The sequence below is a fragment of the Petaurus breviceps genome, unplaced genomic scaffold, assembly GCF_028583685.1.
Source record: "Petaurus breviceps papuanus isolate PSGF00001 unplaced genomic scaffold, PetGlider_PUasm1.0 181, whole genome shotgun sequence".
Taxonomy (NCBI): Eukaryota; Metazoa; Chordata; class Mammalia; order Diprotodontia; family Petauridae; genus Petaurus; species Petaurus breviceps.
In genome coordinates, this window is record NW_027185784.1 from 3,551,508 (window position 1) to 3,572,455 (window position 20,948).

Genomic DNA, 20,948 nt, shown 5'->3' on the forward strand with positions numbered 1-20,948 from the left:
CACAATCCTTCTCTATCGCATAGTGAATAAACCAAAACTTCCACAAACATCCAGTTATTTAAACCTCAGTTGGCGAATAGTAAATGTTCATTTTCATTATTTCTCCTTCTTGTGTTTCTCTCGTACTTTGATATTCCTCTCCCTTTGTATAGATCCAATTCTCATAGTATTTTAGGAAATACTTTCATAATGGTCTCTTTGCCCTCATTCTCTTGTCCCCTTTCCTTCCTTTACTGCTTCTCTCTCACACCTTTCCCTCTTTATGAATGTCAGAAGAAATGAATTTCCTCTGGAGCATGCCTGAACTCTTGGCTTTGCATAGCGTCAGCAGTCACGACCTTTATTCTTCCTCTAACTCATCCCTCTCTTTCAGGCTTCCCTCCTTTTTTTCCTGCCACCGTCTTATATCCCTCTACTTTATCTTCTTTCTTCTCTTTCTAAAGATTATTGCCATCCCTTTTTCATCATTGGTTTCTTCATTCTGCATTGCGACAAATGTTATCATCTCAGTTCCATTTCTTCCTCCATTCTAGAACCTTGAAACTGGCACCAATACTTCATTTCCTTTCTCGTCATACTCTCAAAGATATTTTGTATAGATAGAGCCTTGCTTTACTACAGAGATTACAACTGAACCCCCTTTTTACAGATAGTACTCTTGTATTCTAGTCTATTTGTACCTGAAATGCAAGTTATGATTATGATTATCACACTCATGATTTCTTGGTCTACATCCATAAGATGTGGCTGGCCCATATTACAACTATGGAATCACTGTGTGGTATAGTGTATAGCAGCCATGAAGCTATCAAGAGTTGGCTTCTGTCACTGACACATACAGGCCTGGGATACTAGGTAAGTCACATGACATTTCAGTACACTATGTAATTTTTTTAATAACATTTTTCCCAAATACTTTTTACAGACAATTTTTAACATTAATTTTTTTTTAATTTTGAGTCCCAAATTTTCTTTAGGTAATTTTCTAAGACTATAAATTGCAGAGAAGCCACCAGCCTGCCCTGGTTGACATAGTTTCCTAACCTGGAAATTCCCTATGCCAGTGAAATCACAGGTCCAGTTCCTGTGCCTATCCTTTCTACCCACTATAGTAAAAAATGTCTGCTAAGAAGTTAATCACAGCCTCCTCTTCATACTCACATCTCCCAGTCCCAAGACAGCCTTTTCTTTTCATGCATCACAATATATTTACCACTATTAATAAAGTTACAGCTTTGTCCATATTCACTCTCCCGACCTGCCTCCCCCCACCAAGTGAGCAGTCTTTAGACTTGACTTGCTCAATGAAATTATCACAAAGGATCCTGATACATTCTCCAAAATCAGTCATTTCTCTCAAAATCAGGCCAAGGTTTATGTCAAAGTCCATATATCTAGAAAATTGAATAATCTTGTGTCCTTTTGGATGGTTATAGTTGCATTAACCAAGAATCCCACCCCATAATCTTGCTGAGTACCTCCTTTCACCCTCAGTAAATACGTATTTCCTTTCAGCAAGTACATCACTTGAAGGGATCTTTCAGATAACCTTCTTCTCTCAGAGAAACTTCCTCTTCCTCTTCCTTTTGTCTTCCTCACACACCCAAGGCAGGAAGTCCTTTTATAACAGGTGAGACAGATAGTGGAACAGATGACCATCCGAAAATATCCAGAGATAGATTGCTGAGTATCATGTGAGCCAGCCCATGGCCCTGTTAGTCAGCTCTAATAGTTATGAAGTTCTCTCTCTTAGTGAGCTGGACTCAGTTTGCTCTGTCACTTCTACCCATTGGTATTCATTCTCTCCTCTAGCACAACACAGAGAAAGGCCAGGACCTGTTCCATGTCATAGGCAGGCCTTCAGATATGTGAAGACAGCTGTGAGTTACCCATACATTTTCTCTCCTTCTCACTAAATTTACAGAGTCCTTCAGCTGTTTCTCTTATGACACGGTTTCTAGGCTTCTCCTTGTTCTGGATTACTGTTCTCTGGATCTACTCTGACTTGTTTTGCCTGGCCCCTTCAGGCATCTCAAGACACTATAGCAATTGTCTGTTGTGTCTGATTCTTTGTGGCTCCATTTGTGGCTTTCTTGGCATGATACTTGAGTGTCTTACCATTTCCTTCCCCAGCTCATTTTACAGAATGGGGGCAAAGAAATAAATGTCACCAAATGATGGCTTTTTGGTTTGGGGAAGGAGGAAGAGAAAAAGACAAAGCCACAGATACTGTTTCTGGAATATTTCCACTTAAAAATTGAATTATTAAAAGTTAGGAAACTAACATTCCCATTTATTTTCCCCCATGAAATGAATGCCCTTGAAACTCTCATATACAATCAGTTACCAGGTCTTGTTAATCCTGTCTCCTTGGTACCTCATCTGGCCAACCCTTCTTACCACTTGTTCAGCCGCCTTCCATCTTCTTGCCTGGACTACTGCAATAATAGTCTTTTAATTATTTTCCCCTTCTCCATTCCACCCTCCACACAGCTTCCATACTGAGATGTTTCTAAAGTGCATGGTTCAACGTGTCACTTCTCTACTCAAGAGGCTTCAGTGGCTTTTACATGTTTCTTCCCCCCGGCTACAATGTGACAATCATTTCAGGTGATTTGAACCCCCAATAAGAGGCAAAGCCTGAACTAATACATGCTTAGCTTCTTTCTAAAAATGCCCTTCCCTGGGTCAGCAACTTCAAAGACCTGTTTGTGACAGGATGCCTGCAACCAGAGTGGTGGGACTTGTCTTATCTTGGTATGGCAGGGGCGTATGCTATATGGGGGAAACTCAGATATCCTGAGATTGTAATTTCCAACTGACACTACTTTGTCAATTGTCTTGTCAATTTGTATTTAAAACTTACTCAACTAAGAAACTTCCTTTCTCGTGGTATGGTTAGACACATATGGAGACCATAAATCTGAGGGACACAGACATCCTGGGATTGTCCTAAAACACATAAAAACTTGGTGATTCTTGCATCAGACAGTCAGAACTTACATTTTGGCTCTTTGTACATACTAGTTCACTAGTGTTGGCTAACTTTAAGGGAATAAACAATATGAATTTACATATCATTTAGCCTGTTTGCCTCCTTTAACCAAACTTTCAGTTCGACAAGTGTAAGCTTTCTGTGGACAAGGACTGTTTTCATTGCTGTCCATATCCACAGCCCCACACTGTTGGGACCTGGTTTATGCTTGTTGAATTTAATTGAATTACATACCCAGGGGAATTTTATACATACAAAGGAGATAGTTCTGAAATTTCGTTTGTAAAAATCCAGCAGAGAAATATCAATTTCCTGTACTAACCTCAGTTCAGTTGTTTTTCAGTCATGTCTGACCCTTGGTGACCCCATTTGGGGTTTTCTTGGCAAAGATACTAGAGTGATTTTTCCATTTCCTTCTCTCACTCATTTTACACATGTGGAAACTGAGGAAAACAGGGTAAAGTGAGTAGTCCAGGGCCCCACAGCTAGTAAGTGTCTGAGGCAGGATTTGGACTCAGGTCCTCGTGAATCCAGGATGTTCTCTATACCACCTAACCCCACCCCCACCCCAAAGAGTTCAAGCCTGCTCTAATGCAGTTTACTTCGACTTTTCTTTATTGCAGATGATCACAGCAGGGTTAAACTTGCACAACTTGCAGAAAAAGATGGCAGACTGACTGATTACATCAATGCCAATTACGTAGATGTAAGAATACTTTTTCCTTAACTACATTACAAAAAAAAAAAATTATTCTTAAAACTTAGTTGTTGATAAGGTCCATGAAGGCAGGGACTGTTTGTGATACCCAGTTCAGATCTTCTTCATTGCTTGTTTAATATATATTTGTTGGATTGCATAGAATTAAAGTGGGAAACAAGATGTAATTAACTTATTAAATATAGTACTGACAAGGTGTTTTGCATATATATGTAGGTCCTTACTAAAAATATTATACTCTGGTGCAGTAAGAGCGCCGCCCCCAGAGTCAGGAGACCCGGGATTGGTTCTGGCCTCAGATACTTAACACCCACACAAAATAACTGACCATGTAACCTTGAGCAAGTTACTTAACCCCAATTGCTTTAAAAAATTTTTTTAAAGTAAAAATATTATACTCAATGATATGAATGATAAATCATTAAACATTTTTTAAGAAAAATTGACATAATTTTTTAATGCAAGATTTAAGATTCATCTCCTCTTCTAAGTTTCACAATTAATCCTCTCCTAGAATTCTGGGACTGTCTCATACAATTCTCTAGTAACATACACAATATGTACTGCAGTAGGTCCTTATTAAATACTTGTTGCTATGGTATTATGAACAAAATTTTAAAAATAACTATTCTAAGTCAGTTATCAGTCATTTTTATCCTTGGGCATTCCTGAGAATACACCCCCAGCATGGGAAGTAGGGTTGATTTATGGGAACTTACTATATTTTCAAGATGGTAGTTGGTAGCAATTGGGGAGCTCTCAGCTATTTTAATGCCCCCATCACCTGCAAAATAATCAGTTCAACTTCCATTAATACAGTCAGATAAAAAAGGAACACACTGAGATTGGGGGTCAAAGGGGATGACAAACTATTTCAAATGCCCAAGACCCTTAGACACTGGTAGAATTAAGATCAGTTCACCAAAGCTTGGAAAAAATGAGTCTAATCTTACTAAACAGGCCCATGCTTCCTATTGGATGTAAGATGCAAACAAGCATAGCTCTGCAGAAACTTCTAGAATTTTACTGATATATGCATGTCATTCATAGATAAAACAGAATTAGACACAGAGAACTTTCAGGTTTTACAAATGTATTTTCATCCTTGTCTTTACAGAAATGGTATGTGACTCTTTCCAAAAAAATTCACCAGTTAAATATTTTAAAGCATGAAACTAAGACGAGAAACGAGTAGTAATAACGAATTGGTTATTTGTTCCTTTTAGGGCTACAACAGACCCAAAGCTTACATTGCAGCTCAAGGTCCATTAAAATCAACAGCAGAAGATTTCTGGAGAATGATATGGGAACATAACGTGGAAGTGATTGTAATGATAACCAACCTAGTTGAAAAAGGACGGGTATGCAGATCACCCATTATAACATCTTAAAAGCAGGCTTTTCACTTGTCTGAGATGAAATAGAATTATAGTTAGGAAGCAGCAAAAGTTATGGAGAATAAATCAACGTTCCTTTTCTTCCCCAAATACAATAACTAAAGGGAAAATGACAAGAACACAGAAAAAGAGCTATTATTAGAAATCTAGCTGATTTGATTATTTTCCCACTTATTTGTCTTATACTTAGAAAAAATAAAACTGATTGAGAGGCAATACGGTAAAATGGAAAGAATATTGGGTTCTAGTCCTAACTACACCATTAACCAATTATGCAACTGTAAGCAAATGATTTAATTCCTCTAGGTCCCAATTTCATCACAGTCATAGATGTGGAACTCAGAGGGACCTTAGAAGTTGTCTGAGTGTTCTAGTACCCTAGTAGTAAGCCAGGATTCAAACCTAAACTCAAGTCTTCTGACGCTGCATCCAGCAGCCCCTCCATGATACCACATTGATTTCCAAGCTCCAATGCTTTATATTCTCTTGTGTGATTGATTTCAGTGTGGGCTTCATGGGGAAATGGGCACTGTGAAATACTAGGTTTGGAATCAGGAAGACCTAGTTCAAATGCTAGCTCTGACTACTGGTCATGTAACTCTGAGGAAACAACCTGAACTTAACTTATATTAAATGATAGTTTTGTGGCGACCTGTGTTGGTGGAGAAATTCTCACCTAGGGAGTTCCTTAAGCTAACAAAATCACAGGTCCTTAGCCTATTCCTAAGGAATGAGAAGATTTAGAAGAGGGAATGCATGCCTTTCTAGTCACTTGCTATAGTTCTTGCTGACTTTAAAACTGAGCATTATAAATAACAAAATTATATTTCTACTTCATTTGTTATGTTACAGAGGAAATGTGATCAGTACTGGCCTGTTGATGGCACTGAAGAGTATGGGAATTTTTTGGTCACCCAGAAGAGTGTTCGTGTACTTGCCTATTACACTGTGAGGAACTTTACTCTCAGAAACACTAAGATAAAAAAGGTTAGTACAATACAAGTTGATTATTCAGTCAAGCAGAATTCTTTGATTCTTTTATGACCTAAAGTACTTCCATAATACTTAACTATCTTCTTAATCATCAAATAAGGAATAAATTAATTTTCATCTAATATGAATATTTTAGCATATTTTATTGTTTTCTAATGCTCTGAAAAAGTCAAACCACACGCAATCTATATTATTAACTTCCATTAACCAGAATACTTCACCTACCCTAATCATAACATGTGACCAAATATTTGCTGTACTGCCTAATGATTTAAATTATTTTTTATTGAATAGAGAAATCTACAGTGGAAAATTGTGGCTTAATAAATATTTGGATGAGTGTGTAGCTTTCAATCATTAAAAAAGAGTTTCCTCTTGAGAAAATAAGAGTTAACCTTCATTTGCAAATTAGGGGTCATGTAATTTTCAATCCAGTGGACATTACAGTATTATTTGCTGTCTTTTGCTCATTATCAAAATATTACTTCTACCAGAGGAAACATAGAAAACCATAGGACAGAAGATCTTCACCTGAGTCTGTGAACATTTCTTTAAAAATATTTTGATAACTTTATTTCAATAGAATTGGTTTCCTTTGTAATCCTATGTATTTTATTTCATATGTTAAAAAGCATTATTCCAAGGAGGGGTCCATTAGCTTCACCAGACTACCAGAAGGTCTGTGATTCAAACAAGGTTTGGACAAATTAAGAATCACTTCTCTAAGATGTTTCTCCTCCCTGGACTTTGTATATATGTCATCATAGCAGAAAGAAGAACTACTTGGAGATTAGTGAAGAAGAACTAAACCATTTAATTCAATTTATGGAACTTATAAACTCCTAGAAGCAGCTTAGATGGTGCAATGGGCAGATTGTGGGGCTTAGAGTCAGGAAGACCTGAGTTCAAATGTCTCAGACAATTACTTATTGGTCACTACTAAACCCTGTGCTAGGCACCCTGGGGTCTACACAAATATTGCCAACAGTTCCAAAGTTTCTATTCCAATTATAGGAAACAAAGCATATGCATGCACACACACACACGTACACAATCACAGTGAGTAGGAAACACATCAAATAGTGCTGCCCCTTGTTCTTAGAACTATAAGTGGTGCTTTAGGAAGCCATAGAAATGATTTATTAATGTGGGCTGATATTTCTTTTCTTATAAATATATTACTTTATGAGGTCTGAGGTCTGTTTATTATTGTGTTGGATTTTTTAAAATGTGAATTGGCATAAAATTAGATTAATATGGAAAGCAGACAGAATAGAATAGTGAATAGCACACATAAGAGAATGCTTTGGAAGTCTTTGTTTTATCCTCACTACACAAGGCTACCAAGGCAGGATTAACCTGAGTTCATTGAACAAAATTCTACAAATGGGGGGATGCAGTGGAAATCTCCAAATCATCACAAGGCTGTGACCATTTCAATACATGGGGTGAGTGGAGATCATTACAGAGAATCCTAATCAAACCCCAGAATCCAACCAAAAAGACTAGAGTTTGAAAAATTGGGGGGGAGGGGGAAACTTCAGAAAACTTACATCTGCTCTCTTTCCAAATCTATTTACATAAAGCACCAGTGAAATCTATACAATAAGCCTTAATTACATATCTACTTTGTGCAAAGAGTACTGCAAAAGATACTGGAGAATGCAAAAATTAATGATTCCTCTACTTATGGAATTTATAAGCTCCTAGAGGCGGCTTAGATGGTGCAATGGATAGATTGTGGGGCTTGGAGTCAGGAAGACCTGAGTTCAAATGCTGTCTCAGATGATTACTACCTTTGTGACCCTTGGGTAAGGTATATAACCTTTCTTAGCTTCAGTCTCTATATCTATAAAATGAGGAAAATGATAGCAATATACACACCCACATATATACACATATATACATATACACATACACATATATACATATGTATTCATATACATACATATATCTATATATGTGTATATATATATATATATAAAGATTATAAGAATCAAATGAGTTAACACAAGAAGTATTTTGTTTCGTTTTTTTTTTTTTGCAGGGGGAGGGCAGGGCAATTGGAGTTAAGTGACTTGGCCAAGGTCACACGGCTAGTAAGTATTAAGTGTCTGAGGCCGGAGTTGAACTCAGTTCTTCTTGACTTTAGGGCTGGTGCTCTATTCACTCAACCACCTAGCTACCCCCACAAGAAGCATTTTGTAAATACTGAAGTGCTATGTAAATACTTGCTATTATTTAGTTAGAGAAAATAAAATGTGCACAAATACATGTAACAGGAGAGTGAAAGATACACAAGAAAGCCCCATGGTGCTGTGGGAGACATGGGGGAGGGGGGATATAGTATCCTACTGGGAGGAATCAGGGAAAACTTCATGGGGGAAGTAGCATTTTGAGCAGTAATATAAGCAAATGGAGGTTTAGGGGATCATCTGAATAGTTCAGTTTAGAAAGATAATAGAATGCATGTATGTCACCCCTTCTAGTCTCCTCCTCCAGTTTACTCACACTTATGTATGATCCCTAGCTCATGGGTTGCTCCCTTAGATTTTAGAGGTAACCCTGAAGTTCTAGTGTGCTACATTTAGTCCATATGCCCCCACCAATATGCTTACTGTTAACATTCTGCCCGTAGACACACTTAGCTCTTAGCAAAAGCATTTACTAAGTTACTAAAGTAAAAATCGTTACAAACATTCCTTTCCATAAATCTTGACACGCTCTGCCACAAAAACACAGGGTCCCTGGGAAGAATAGACTCAAGCTGGGAGTACAGTGGCAGTGAGGCACACATAGAAGGGACATGTGGCCAAGGCCACAAAAGTGTCGTACTGCAGGACCAGGATGTCCTTTCTCTCTTAACAGAGTGTTCACAAAGCTTCTTGAGAACAGTAATATCTTTACTGGGCAGAATCCTTAGGAGGGATATCCGAATCTGTTCTGTTCCACAGCCCAACTCTCTTCTCTGCTGCCAGGGGTCTTAGTCTTTAAAGTTACTTCTTCTCTTAAGTGACTGCCTCTCTATATCTGTGTCTTTCTCAATTGTGTCTTCTCTCTAATGGATGCAGTGCCTCCTAGTAGTCAAGTAATTCTCCTTCAAAGATACCTGGCAAAGGTAGGTCACTTGTCTGCTCCACAGGGGCCTCCCAGTTTGCATTGTTTCTCACTTTTGACCTTGACAGTTCCTCCAAAGTTTACCTATTTAAAGCACCCAGGAACATGACTAGTTTTCTAGTTCAGATAATCATATTGTTTCTTTCTTGATTCAAAAGAAAATCTAAACCTCATAAAGGAATCACCTAGTATAGATGCATTTTTACAGTGAATTTAATGCTTTATTAACACCTAGTGATTATATTATGAGTTTTTTGGTCTGGGAGATGTGGAGTTGGTCAGAAACCAACTCCTCAACAAATATGTGAAGGGAAATAGTGTGAGTTTTCTGGAAAGAGAGATGGAAGTCTCTATGCTAAGTAAGGAATTTGTTGTAGAACTTTTTTGCACATGGTATCATGTTTTGCCCTTTTTCATTGCTTTAGGGTTCCCAAAAAGGAAGACCAAGTGGCCGTTTGGTTACACAATATCACTATACTCAATGGCCTGACATGGGGGTCCCAGAGTATACTTTACCAGTGCTCACATTTGTACGGAAAGCATCACATGCTAAACGTCATGCAGTGGGACCTGTTGCTGTCCACTGTAGGTAAGTTTTAAAAGCAGTAAAAATGACATTCTGAAACTATATGATTGCTTATCTTTCACAAGAAAGGAATAGCTTCAACAAAGTTTTATTCAAAATGTGAGTGATTTTCTACAAACAGTGAAATATAAGAAAATATATGATCTCTTATATTTCCATTATTAGCACGTGTAATGGCACATGTTTATAATCTCTGCTATCATGGGAAGCTGAGGCTGGTGCATCCCTTGAATTCAAAAGTTCTGAATGTGGTAGGGCTAAAGCATATTGCTAAGAGAGTATCCTAGGTATTCAGAAGTCTAAGCCGAGAAATAAAGATTTTCTGGGCAAAGATGAAGTTGGTACACAGAAAGTCTGAAAAAACAATATGGCGCATTTGGGAAGAACTATTGAAAAGGAATAGGAAATTCTGGTTTAGCCCCAGCTCTGCTTGGGCAGCTCATTGCCAGGGTGTCTGCAATAAGTCTAGTACCAATATGGTTAGACCCCAAGAGTAGGAGGTGCCCATGGTGGGGCAAATTGGCATGGATCAGAAACAGAGCAGGTCAGAGCTTTTGTGCCAGCCAGCCCATGAGCAGTCACTGTACTTTCAGACTTGGTAAGATAGGGTAACCCAACCTCCATGTATGTGTCTCTCTCCCTGACTTTTTCCCCTCTCTCTCCCTATATATGTGCACATATACACACACATTACATGCACAAGTACATATGCACACACACAAATCTGGCTCTGAGCAAGCCATTTTCCATTTCTGTGTGAAATATAGACATATACATAAATGAAAGTCTGACTCTTACTAGACTCCTACCAAATTTTTTTTGTATAGTTTAAATGAAATTACTAAGTAATGACATGTGTAAACCACTGTGCTCGGAGCTAAAGAGGTAACAAAATACAAGATATTATCTATTCCTACAAGGAGTTTATAGTGTAGGGGTCACCCCTATTTTACCCATGAAGAAACTTAGGCACAGAGGAGAAGGAGCTGCCCAAGAAAAGCTGGAGCTAAACCAGAGTTTGCTGTTCCTTTTCAATAGTTCTTCCCAATGTGCCATATTGCTTTTTCAGACTTTCTGTGTACCAACTTTATCTTTGCCCAGAAAACCTTTATTTCCCAGTTTGGACTTCTGAATACCTAGGATACTCTCTTAGCAAGAAGAAAAAAAGTAAATCTTTTTGGTTCTCCATGCTTATTTTTTAGTTGCTGCTTCATGGCTGTAAACATCTCAGACCAGGCTTTGTGCTATTTTTGATGAGGAGATACTGGTATTTCATAAGGCAGTGATGATTTCCTTTCGAACCATGACTTAGTTATTTATGATTTCTGATCTCAGGAAAAACCTTAGGAAAAAAGTTTGAGAGAACTATTTGATCTCTTTAATCTGATGGTCTGATGATAGCTAGGCTAAAGAAACTCAGAAAAATGCCTGAAAAAATAGCTCTGAAGGTCAGGGATTGTTTCAGAGCAATAGAGAAGTAGAAGGCTATTGTGTATGAACAGGTGCTGATTTTCCATCCGAGCACTTCATCCTCTTGGGAGCATTTGAAAAGAAGCCTTTCCTATAAATCTGTCCCTCTGGCAGTGGTTCTGAAGGAGTCAATAGATAATGGTCCTTTAGAAATGACTGGAGTTCGGCTTTATTTCCAGAGATCTTACTGAAATGACATTTTCAGTAGAAAGGCTTATAAAATTCCACGCTTTATTAATACCAAAACCTTTACAACCATATCTGCCTGGTAATATTGACACATGGGCCTTTTCTTCTTGGAACCAAAGCAGTATTGCATGAGCCTAAAGCTTTTATTTTCTCTAAGTATATATTAAAAAAAAAAACTACCATGATAAATAGAATCAGGTTTCCTGTAGAAGAAAAAAAAAACCTCTGAAGAAATATTCAAACAACGATTTCATTATAAATATATGAAACAGTTCATTTGGATTTGGAAGGCTTGTCCCTATTGCTAAATCATTTTTGATGGTGGATAGCGAAATCATTCATGGGATTCATCTAGTTTCAGCCCACTTGTGACCTATGTTCAAATTCATTTTCCATGCTTCTCTCTGAAGTGTTCCTTTGTTTTTGTGTCCCTTTCTCCAGTGCTGGGGTTGGACGAACAGGCACATACATTGTGTTAGACAGTATGTTGCAACAAATCCAACATGAGGGAACTGTCAACATATTTGGATTCTTGAAACACATACGCTCACAAAGAAACTACTTGGTACAGACTGAGGTAAGAAAGGATGATACCAATATTTCTGAATAATAGCTCACATTCATATGGTGCTTGAAGGGTTACAAAGCACTTTTTCATAGCAACTCTGTGAAGTACAAGAAAATGCACCATTGCCTCTGTGTTACAGATAAGAAGACAGAGGCTTGAGGAGGCAAGTGACAAGCCCAAAATCATGGAACTAGCTGTTGGAAAAACCAGGATTCAAACCCAGATTGCCTGACTCTAAGACCAACCCTTTTTCTACTACAGAATATCACTAAAGGACAGCTTTTTAATTTTTTTTTTACCATTATCAGAAAGGAAATAGCATGCTGGGTAAACTATTGATCTAATCTAGTTTGGGATTCATGATCCTGCATTCCATATTTAGAGGCAGCGAGGTGGCTTAGTGAATAGAGCACAGGGCCTGGAGTTAGGAAGACCTGAGTCCAAATCTGGCCTCAGACACTTACTAGCTGTGTGACCTTGAGTAAGTCACTTAACTTCTGTTTGCCTTGGAGGCAGGTAGGTGGTGCAGTGTGTAGAGCTCTGGGACTAGAGTCAGGAAGGTCTGAGTCCAAGTCTGGCCTTACTAGCTTTGTGACTGTGGGCAAATCACTTCACCTCTGTTTGCCTTAATCCCCTGGAGAAGGAGATAGCAAATCACTCCAGTCTCTTTGCCAGAAAAACCCCCATAGACAACCCTGGTGTGACCATGGGTGTTACAAAGAGTCAGACACAGCTGAACAGCTAAACAACAACAACAATTTCAGAGTCGATGTGCTTAGTTCATTTAGTCAGAGCACAACACTAAATGAGTAATTAAGGGAGTTAATTCTTGTGTGGGCTTTTCTCTAACCTAACTAGCCCTTGCTTTAACTGAGTTTGAGGGTGAAGGTGGATCAGCTTCTGATGGAAACAATAACTCAAAGTTATCTGCCCTACCAATGGCTTAGCAACTAGCATCATCATTCAAAGAACAGTCAAATATTATGCCTCAACATAATTCCTTTCCCTCCCCTAACTCATCATATCATAGAATTTAGAGTTAGAAAGGACCTCATTGTCTGTTATTCAGTTGCGATTGATTCTCCATAACCCCATTTGGGGTTCTCTTGGCAAAGATATGGGAGTAGTTTAGCATTTCCTTCTCCGGCTCATTTTACAGATGAGGAAACTGAGGCAAAAAGGGTTAAATGATTTGCTCAGGGTCACACAGCTAGTAAGTGTCTGAGCTCAGATTTGAACTCAGTTCTTCCTGACTCTAGGCCTATTCACTGCACCACCTAGCTGCCCCTGGAAAGGGGGCCTTAGAGATCTTCTTGTCTAACCTCATTTTACATATAAGGAAATGGAGGCCCAGAGACATAAGTGACTCAACTAAGGTCATATGAGTATTAAGTAGAAAAGAGGGGGAAAAGCATTTGAGTCTAGGCTTTCTGATTCTAAATCCAGTACTCTCTCCACTAGACTACATTGCCAGCTGACTAATAGAGTGGCATAGAACCAAGCCAGTAAATCTTCCTTTCCTTTAATTCTTTTATTTCTAAATTACAATGAATTTGAATTTAATGGGGTGGGTAATACTACTTTATTTAAATTTCTGGTTTAAGGCCTTGGGGGAAAGATAAGAAGTTTTATTACCAATCTATCTGAAGTTTTATGTTTTTAATAGTAACAATATCTAGTATTAATATTGCCCTTTGAGGTCTATAAAGTGTTTTACAAATATTATCTCATTTTATCCTCACAAGAGCCCTGAGAGATAGGTACCATTGTTTTTATATACATTTTACAGATGAGGAAATTGAAGCTGAGAGAGATTGCGACTTGCCCAGTATCACATAGCTAGCAAATAGATCTGACAGCAGACTGAACTCAGGCGTTCCTGCTTCTGGTCCAGCACTCTGTCCAGTTTCCTAGATGGTTAGAACTGGGGGAAAATACTTTGAAATCATCTAATCAGCCTCACTCTTTCTCCAGCTGGTAAAATTACAGCATAACACATAAGAGTGACTTAATAAATGTTTGTTGACTGTTAAATCCCAAAGAGGTTAAGTGATTTGTCAAGGTCACACAGCTAGTTAATGAGAATTGAGGTTCAATCCTGGGTCTACCCATGGATTTTCTTGTAGGTCTTGATTTTAAGGCTAAATGGATTGATTTTTCAAAACAGTAATGGTCACTATTCTTAACTCTACAAATGGGACAAGAAAAGAAACTCTCAATTTGTATCAATCAACCAGGCACTTATTAAGTGCTTGCCACATGCCAGGTATACTGTGTGGGATACAAAGACAAAAGCAAAGCAGTCTCTGCTCTAACTGGGGAGACAGTCTGTGTGTGTATCTAAAAGTATGCACAGGCACACAACTGTGCATACGTGTATGTGGTGTTTGTCAGTCATTTCAAGTTGTATCCAACTCTTTGAGAACCCATTTGGGTTTTTCTTGGCAAATTCCATTGCTTCAGTCTGTCTTCTCAGCTTCTGACCCTTGGCCCCAGGGTGTCCCCTAGGACAAGACCCCTGAGAACCATCTCCCAGCTTCTGCTAATTTTCATCCTGTCCCAGGACTTTTTTGAGCTCTAGACCCAGGCTTCCTGCCCCAGACAAGACCCATCTTCTGGCTTCTGTGGCTCCCTGTACCTTTGTCCCTTTTCTCTTTTTTTAAAAAAAAAATTACCTTATTTTTAATTTGTGGAATAAAACAAGCATTTCCATAACATAATAAAACAAAACAAAGATGATTGCATGTGAAACTGCAAATCTGTTATGTATAATTTGCTATTCCCTTTAAATATATAAGAAAGTTATCATGTAACTTTTTTTTTCTTTTTTCTTCCCTCCTCCTCCCCTTTTCCTTCTTTATTGTCTCATTTGTCCATCTTATCACCTCTCATACATTCAGTTACCAACAACGTGCAGATGATACATGTATCCATCCTCTAGTATCTATCTCTCCTGGGTTCCACTCCCACATCATCAACTGCCTTGGACATCTCAACCTGAGCATGTCTAAATAATTGCATTTCTTCCAAAGCTCTCTCCTCTTCTGAACTTTCCTACTAGTCTTAAGGGCCCTATCATCCTCCCAGGAATTCAGATTCACAAGCTCTATGTCATCCTCAACTTCTCATTTTCACCAACTCTGTATAGCCAATCTGTTACCAAATCTCGTTGTTTCTACCTTCATGCCATCTGTCATCTATGTTCCCTTCTCACACAGCCACCATTCCATTGGCCCTCACCAACCATCTGGCCTTTCATTTGGTCACCCTGCCTCAAGTCTCTCTTCATACCAATCTATCCTTCATTCGCTGCTAGAATGATTTTCCTAAAGCTTACTGTGTCACCCCATTACTTGGCAAATTCCAATGGCTCACTATTGTCTCCAAGATCAAACCCTCTATTTCTCATGTAAAGCTCTTCATGGCCTAGTTCCTTCCTAACTTTCTGGTCTTACACTTGACTCATTTCCATTCACTCTCTGATCCATCTACCCTGGCCTATTTGTTCCTCATATGTGACATCCTGTCTTCCATCCCTGTGTTCACATCTTGGATGCTTTCCCTCCTCACCTCCTTCTCAGTTTTTCTTGCTTCCTTCAATCTCGGCTCAAATCCCACCTTCTAGAAGAGGCCTAGTCCTCCCAACTACTTGTCTTCTTCACTCTGAGAGGAGCTCCAACCTACTTCATACATGTCTTGCATATACGTAATCATTTACATGTTGTCTTCCAACATTAGCTCCTTAACAACAGGGACTGTTTTTACCTTTCTTTATATCCCATATCTATCTATCTATCTGTCTGTCTGTCTATATGTCAGTATCTGACACATAAGAAGTGCTTAGTAAATACTTTTTGTTGATTTATTGAAGTCAGAATGAAAAGGTTTGACCTACTTGTGACATGGAAAAAAATAGGAGGAAGATGCAGAAGAACAAAAAGTAGATAATATTCTTTCCTGTCATTTTTCGTGTCCTGTATCTAACTTCCTACCAGAGATCTTGTGAAGTTTCATTTTAAACTTCTTAAACATCTGTTTATTTTATAAAGCCTTTGTCCTCCAAAGACGAAGCACACCGGTAGAAGTACAGGAAGAGCCCCAGATAATGGTACTTTGCATTGTTTTGCCAGGAGCAGTATGTCTTCATTCATGATGCACTAGTTGAGGCCATACTTAGTAAAGAAACAGAGGTGCTGGACAGTCATATGCACGCCTATGTCAATGCTCTCCTCATTCCTGGACCAGCAGGGAAGACGAGACTTGAGAAGCAATTCAAGGTGAGTACTCACGGACACCGAGTTATCAAAGGATAACTCCTACCATGCTAGTCTCCAAGGCCACCAGAGTGGACTAAGTATCATTGGCACGGCAGCTTTGTATTTTCATTCTTAACAACTTGGAACAGAGAAGCGGGGACAATTTCAAGGAGATCCCTAACTTTTTTGTATGAGAAAAAAAATTCTTTTCAGAAACCTTAGTCAGACTTGTATAAATGCCAAGTCATTCCAGGAAAGGGGGGCACGGGGAAGAATGGATGGAACGAGAGTGACTTGTCATAGCAACTTTATAAGTACTCTTTACTTCTGAAAGAACCAGACCACTCACTATAAGAGCTAAGGCCATGTCTATTCATGCACCTCTTAGAAAAAAAATCCATACATCCCATGGAGAGACTGACTCAAAAGATAGTAACAAGAAGCCATCTGCCTTTTTCTACAGGAATAATAGCTTCTTCAGACCCAGACTTCTACACCCCACCCTATCACAACACAGTGCACCAGGGAGAAAACTTTACTGTATCCCCCCCCACCATGTTCCCCAAGCTCCAGAAACCAATAAAGGAAAATTTCAGAAAATTAACGTATAGGAATTTGCATATAAAATATACGCAGTCTGAATCCAGGAAACTTACAGGCTTCTCCATTGGGAACAAAGGTATAGGTTGGATGTGGGAGTGGGGGGTGGAAATGGATGGGATGTTATTTTGCTGTGCAAAATTTTGGTACTGTCTCCCTGGATGCCCTGTTGCTCAAATAGCCCTGGGACAGAAGAGTATCCTGGAAGATTCATTAGCAACTTTATTATATTCATTTCAGTAGTCATTTATTAAGCATCTACTGTGAGCAGAACACTGTGCTAGGTGCTAAGAGAACTACAAATTAGAGATGAATCTCCCTTAGGGAAATGACAGATTTGCAAAGAACCATGATTACAAAATAAATCAATGTGATGGTAGTTGATATAATGCTGGACTTAGACTTCCAGGGCCTACAGTGTCTAGCAACTAAATAAGTACTTAATAAATGTTTATTGACTAAGTGACTGACTTGGAGTCTAAGAAGCCCAGGATTCCAGTTCTACCTCTGACAATTATCTGTGTGGCCATGGGCATTTGCCCATCACTTAACCTCTCTGGGCCTCAGTTTCCTTTTCTGCAAAATGAGGCTTTTGGATTCAATAGCTTCTAAGGATAATTCTAGCTTTAAATCTATGATCCCATAACCCATGATCTACAAAGTCATAGATGGGTTGCAATCTATTAGTGCAAGGAGTTCATCCAAATAAAATCATAAATATTATGCACATTTGTATAATATAAAATAGAACATAGGTGTTTAAGAGAGATATAAACAAAGAGTTATGCAAGGTCTAAGGAACCACTTGAGGGAATCATAGGGAGTCATCATGGAGAACACAACATTTGATAGACAGCCCCTGGCCTAAGTTACCTCCCTAAGAAGTCTGCTCCATTCTGGGACCTTCCCACTCTAATTGCCCCAACTTAAACTAGATGTAAAGAAAAAACTTCCGGTAAGTTAAAGCCAACCAAAAATACCCCTAGGCTACTGACCAAACTGAGAGTTGACTTAAGTGGCCATTTTCCTTTTTTTCTCCACTACTCCTCCTAAAATAAGCAGTGATTATGCAAGTTCCATTTATTCCTCCTGACTCTGACACCTGGAGTCAAGCAGAAAAAGTCTTCCTTTTTCTGCCTGATGCCCCTTCTACCACTTGAAGATAGCTACACCTTGGCTATCTCCCACATATACAGCATTTCGTCTGGTCTATTCAGGATGGCTTGTTCCAAATTTTAATGAGGATCCCCATCCCACTCCTCCCCCCCCCCAGCCTTGACCAGAAGGATATACATATATGTAAATACATCTGTCTTCAGTGGCAGAACTTTTTCCATCAACTTATCAATAATGCATTAGTAGACACATCCCGAGAAGTCATCCAGGACCACATGTAAATGTCAGAGGAAGAAACTGACCAGTTCTTACTGACCCAAAGCCTAGCATGCTGAGGCTGAGCCCTCTTTACTGTGTTTCCATCCTTCATTAGAAGATGAACTCCTTAAGAATATTTAATAAATGTTTTTTCCATTCTATGTTGAATTGCAGATCTCATTTATGAGATAGGATTCTAGAAAAGAAAAGGGAGAGCCTTTTTCATTATCAAATGTGGGAAACCATGTTTTCTTCTAAAGCAGGAACAAACAAAAATACAGAATAATATTTCTCCCTCCCTTTACAGCTCCACCTGCACAATAAAATTGCTGTTTATGCTAATAATGACTTCAAGGGCCCTGATTCATGGAAATAGGTGCTGGAAGGGTCCTTAGAGAGCAACTCATCCAAATTCTCGATTTTTTGGTGGTTGTTTCTTATTAATATTTTTGGCAGATAATGAAACTGAGGCTCAGAGACTGCAAGATTCATGCCCATGGTCATATAGGGAGTAAAAGAAATAAAGATTTAAGTTCAGATCATCTGACTACCCTATGTTACCTCTTTAATTCCAAGAGATTCGATAAAATAAACTAAATCATGCAACTATTTCATATTTCAGTTTCATATTCAGAGATTGATAAATTTAATAGCACCCAACTAATTTTCAAATTAGAGTATGAGATGCAAGCAGAGGGGAAAGAACAACGTTACCAAAATCATGGAGAGCACAAAGGCTGCAGAGAGATAATGTCTGCCCAGAGAACTCAGATCTGGGTGTTCTGCTTCTCCCTGCTCTGTGGGGGGTGATTCTGTAGCTGCCTGAGATCATCCGCGAAACCTTAACATGCTCAGCAAAGAGAGGCCAGGTGTGTTTACATTTCACGTTTCATTGAATCACTCCTGTCTATAAATCCTATTTTTTTCTTTGCCTTATTTTTTTCCCTAGCTTCTGAGTCAGTCTAATATACAGCAGTGTGATTATTCTACAGCCCTGAAACAGTGTAACAGGGAGAAGAACCGAACTTCATCCATCATTCCTGGTAGGCTTCTGCATGTTCAGTATTGAATCAAACTTGTTTTCTATGAGGATGCCTGTAAACAGTAGGGGTTATTTGTAGGTAGCTCGAGAATTTTAGCACCCCTTAGAATCAATGTGCCCTTCCAAAGCTACTCTGAGATAAAATATTTTAGCATTTCTAATGTGTTTATAATAAAGGAATGTTAAACACTTGCAGCCATTTTTAGAAAGAAGAAAAGAGGTGAGAAGATATCCAAAGCACTTACCCGCTGGAGACTTCTTTACTTAAAAATCATCAGAGTAATTGAAACTGCCCCCATCAACTTATTAGTTCACAGTGAATGTTCTTTCTTACAGTGGAAAGGTCAAGAGTTGGCATTTCATCACTGACAGGAGAAGGCACAGACTATATCAATGCCTCTTATATCATGGTAAGTCACGCCTTCCCCAGGTGCCTGTGCTTAATAGAACCAGAGAAAGGATGGGGACAGGGTGGGGGGATGGGTGGTACCCAGTGTACACAGGTTGGAGCAAGGTTACTTCATGAGGACACTAACAGATCTGGGGGCAGGTGGAAACTTCCTGAAGGGCATTGCCATAGGAAACAGCATCCAGAATCACAAAGCAAAATGGACCTTAGCTCTGTGTGTGTGAGAGAGAGAGGGGAAGAGAGAGGGAGAGGGGGAGAGAAAAAGAGGGGGGAGGGAAGGAAGGAGAGAGAGAAAGAGAGAGAGACAGAGAGACAGAGACAGAGAGAGAGAGACAGAGAGAGAAAGAGAGAGAGAGAGAGAGACAGAGACAGAGAAAGAGAGAGACAGACAGACAGAGACAGACAGACAGAGCGAGAATGAGAATTAGGGAATTATCTATAAAGAGAAAGGGCCCAGAAGGGAACAGCCCTGGTTCTTGCCATCTGAGCTGTCAAGCGTGACTCCTGAATATTGTCAGGGCTCCTAAACAGAACAAGGTGTACAGCACAAGGAGACACATCACTAAATTTAAAAGCACCTATGCCTCCACTGTTGGGATTGGACATAGTTTTACTACTAGATTCACTGGGGAATATATGAGACCTGTTTCTAAATGAGATGAGAAAATTGGCCTGGATTTCAGTGAAAATGGAAGAAAATTCTGGTCTCTGGCAAAAATCATTGAGCATTATAGCTGAAATAGAGGTGGCAATGGTCTGCTCTCAGTGACATTTTTCTCCTGAGACCATCAGGGCTCACTCCAGTCTAGGCCATACTTGGGCCTCTGGGGGCCTAATTACCTGCAAAGGTAAAAAGACCTTGCCATTGGGCAGGGACACTCCTGATTCCACCTCTTCAGAAACTAGGGGAGCCTGAAATTTAAGGCTATATGGCTGGTAATGTGTGATCCAGATCAGAGGTTTCAAACATGTGACCCACCGAAATGGTGCCCAACACTCCTGAGTATAGCCCAAACCAGATTAAAATGTAATTGAGAAATATTTAACAAAATAAATAAAAATTCAACAAACATAAATACTACCTTTTAAAACTAAGTCAGTATGTATAGGCAGCAGGAATCTTTATGTATGAATTACAGGCCCACACTTTTGTTTGAATTTGACACCACTAGTCTAGATGTCTAATGATGTTACGTAGCACAGTAGATGCCAGCTAGGCCTGGAATCAGGTTCA

At 39.1% G+C, this 20,948-nt stretch overlaps 1 protein-coding gene across 5 annotated transcripts in view; it reads left to right on the forward strand.

The window, feature by feature from the left end:
• PTPRZ1 (protein tyrosine phosphatase receptor type Z1) overlaps window positions 1-20,948 on the forward strand; it is a 244,535-nt gene that overhangs the window by 213,162 nt on the left and 10,425 nt on the right. For all 5 annotated transcript variants that reach the window (XM_069087099.1, XM_069087100.1, XM_069087101.1 and 2 more), the window contains 8 exons: window positions 3,619-3,701; window positions 4,940-5,074; window positions 5,963-6,097; window positions 9,646-9,809; window positions 11,907-12,042; window positions 16,164-16,310; window positions 19,213-19,306; window positions 19,642-19,715. In XM_069087099.1, coding sequence (XP_068943200.1) covers window positions 3,619-3,701; window positions 4,940-5,074; window positions 5,963-6,097; window positions 9,646-9,809; window positions 11,907-12,042; window positions 16,164-16,310; window positions 19,213-19,306; window positions 19,642-19,715 — 968 coding nt within the window. The remainder of the gene's footprint in view (window positions 1-3,618; window positions 3,702-4,939; window positions 5,075-5,962; window positions 6,098-9,645; window positions 9,810-11,906; window positions 12,043-16,163; window positions 16,311-19,212; window positions 19,307-19,641; window positions 19,716-20,948) is intronic.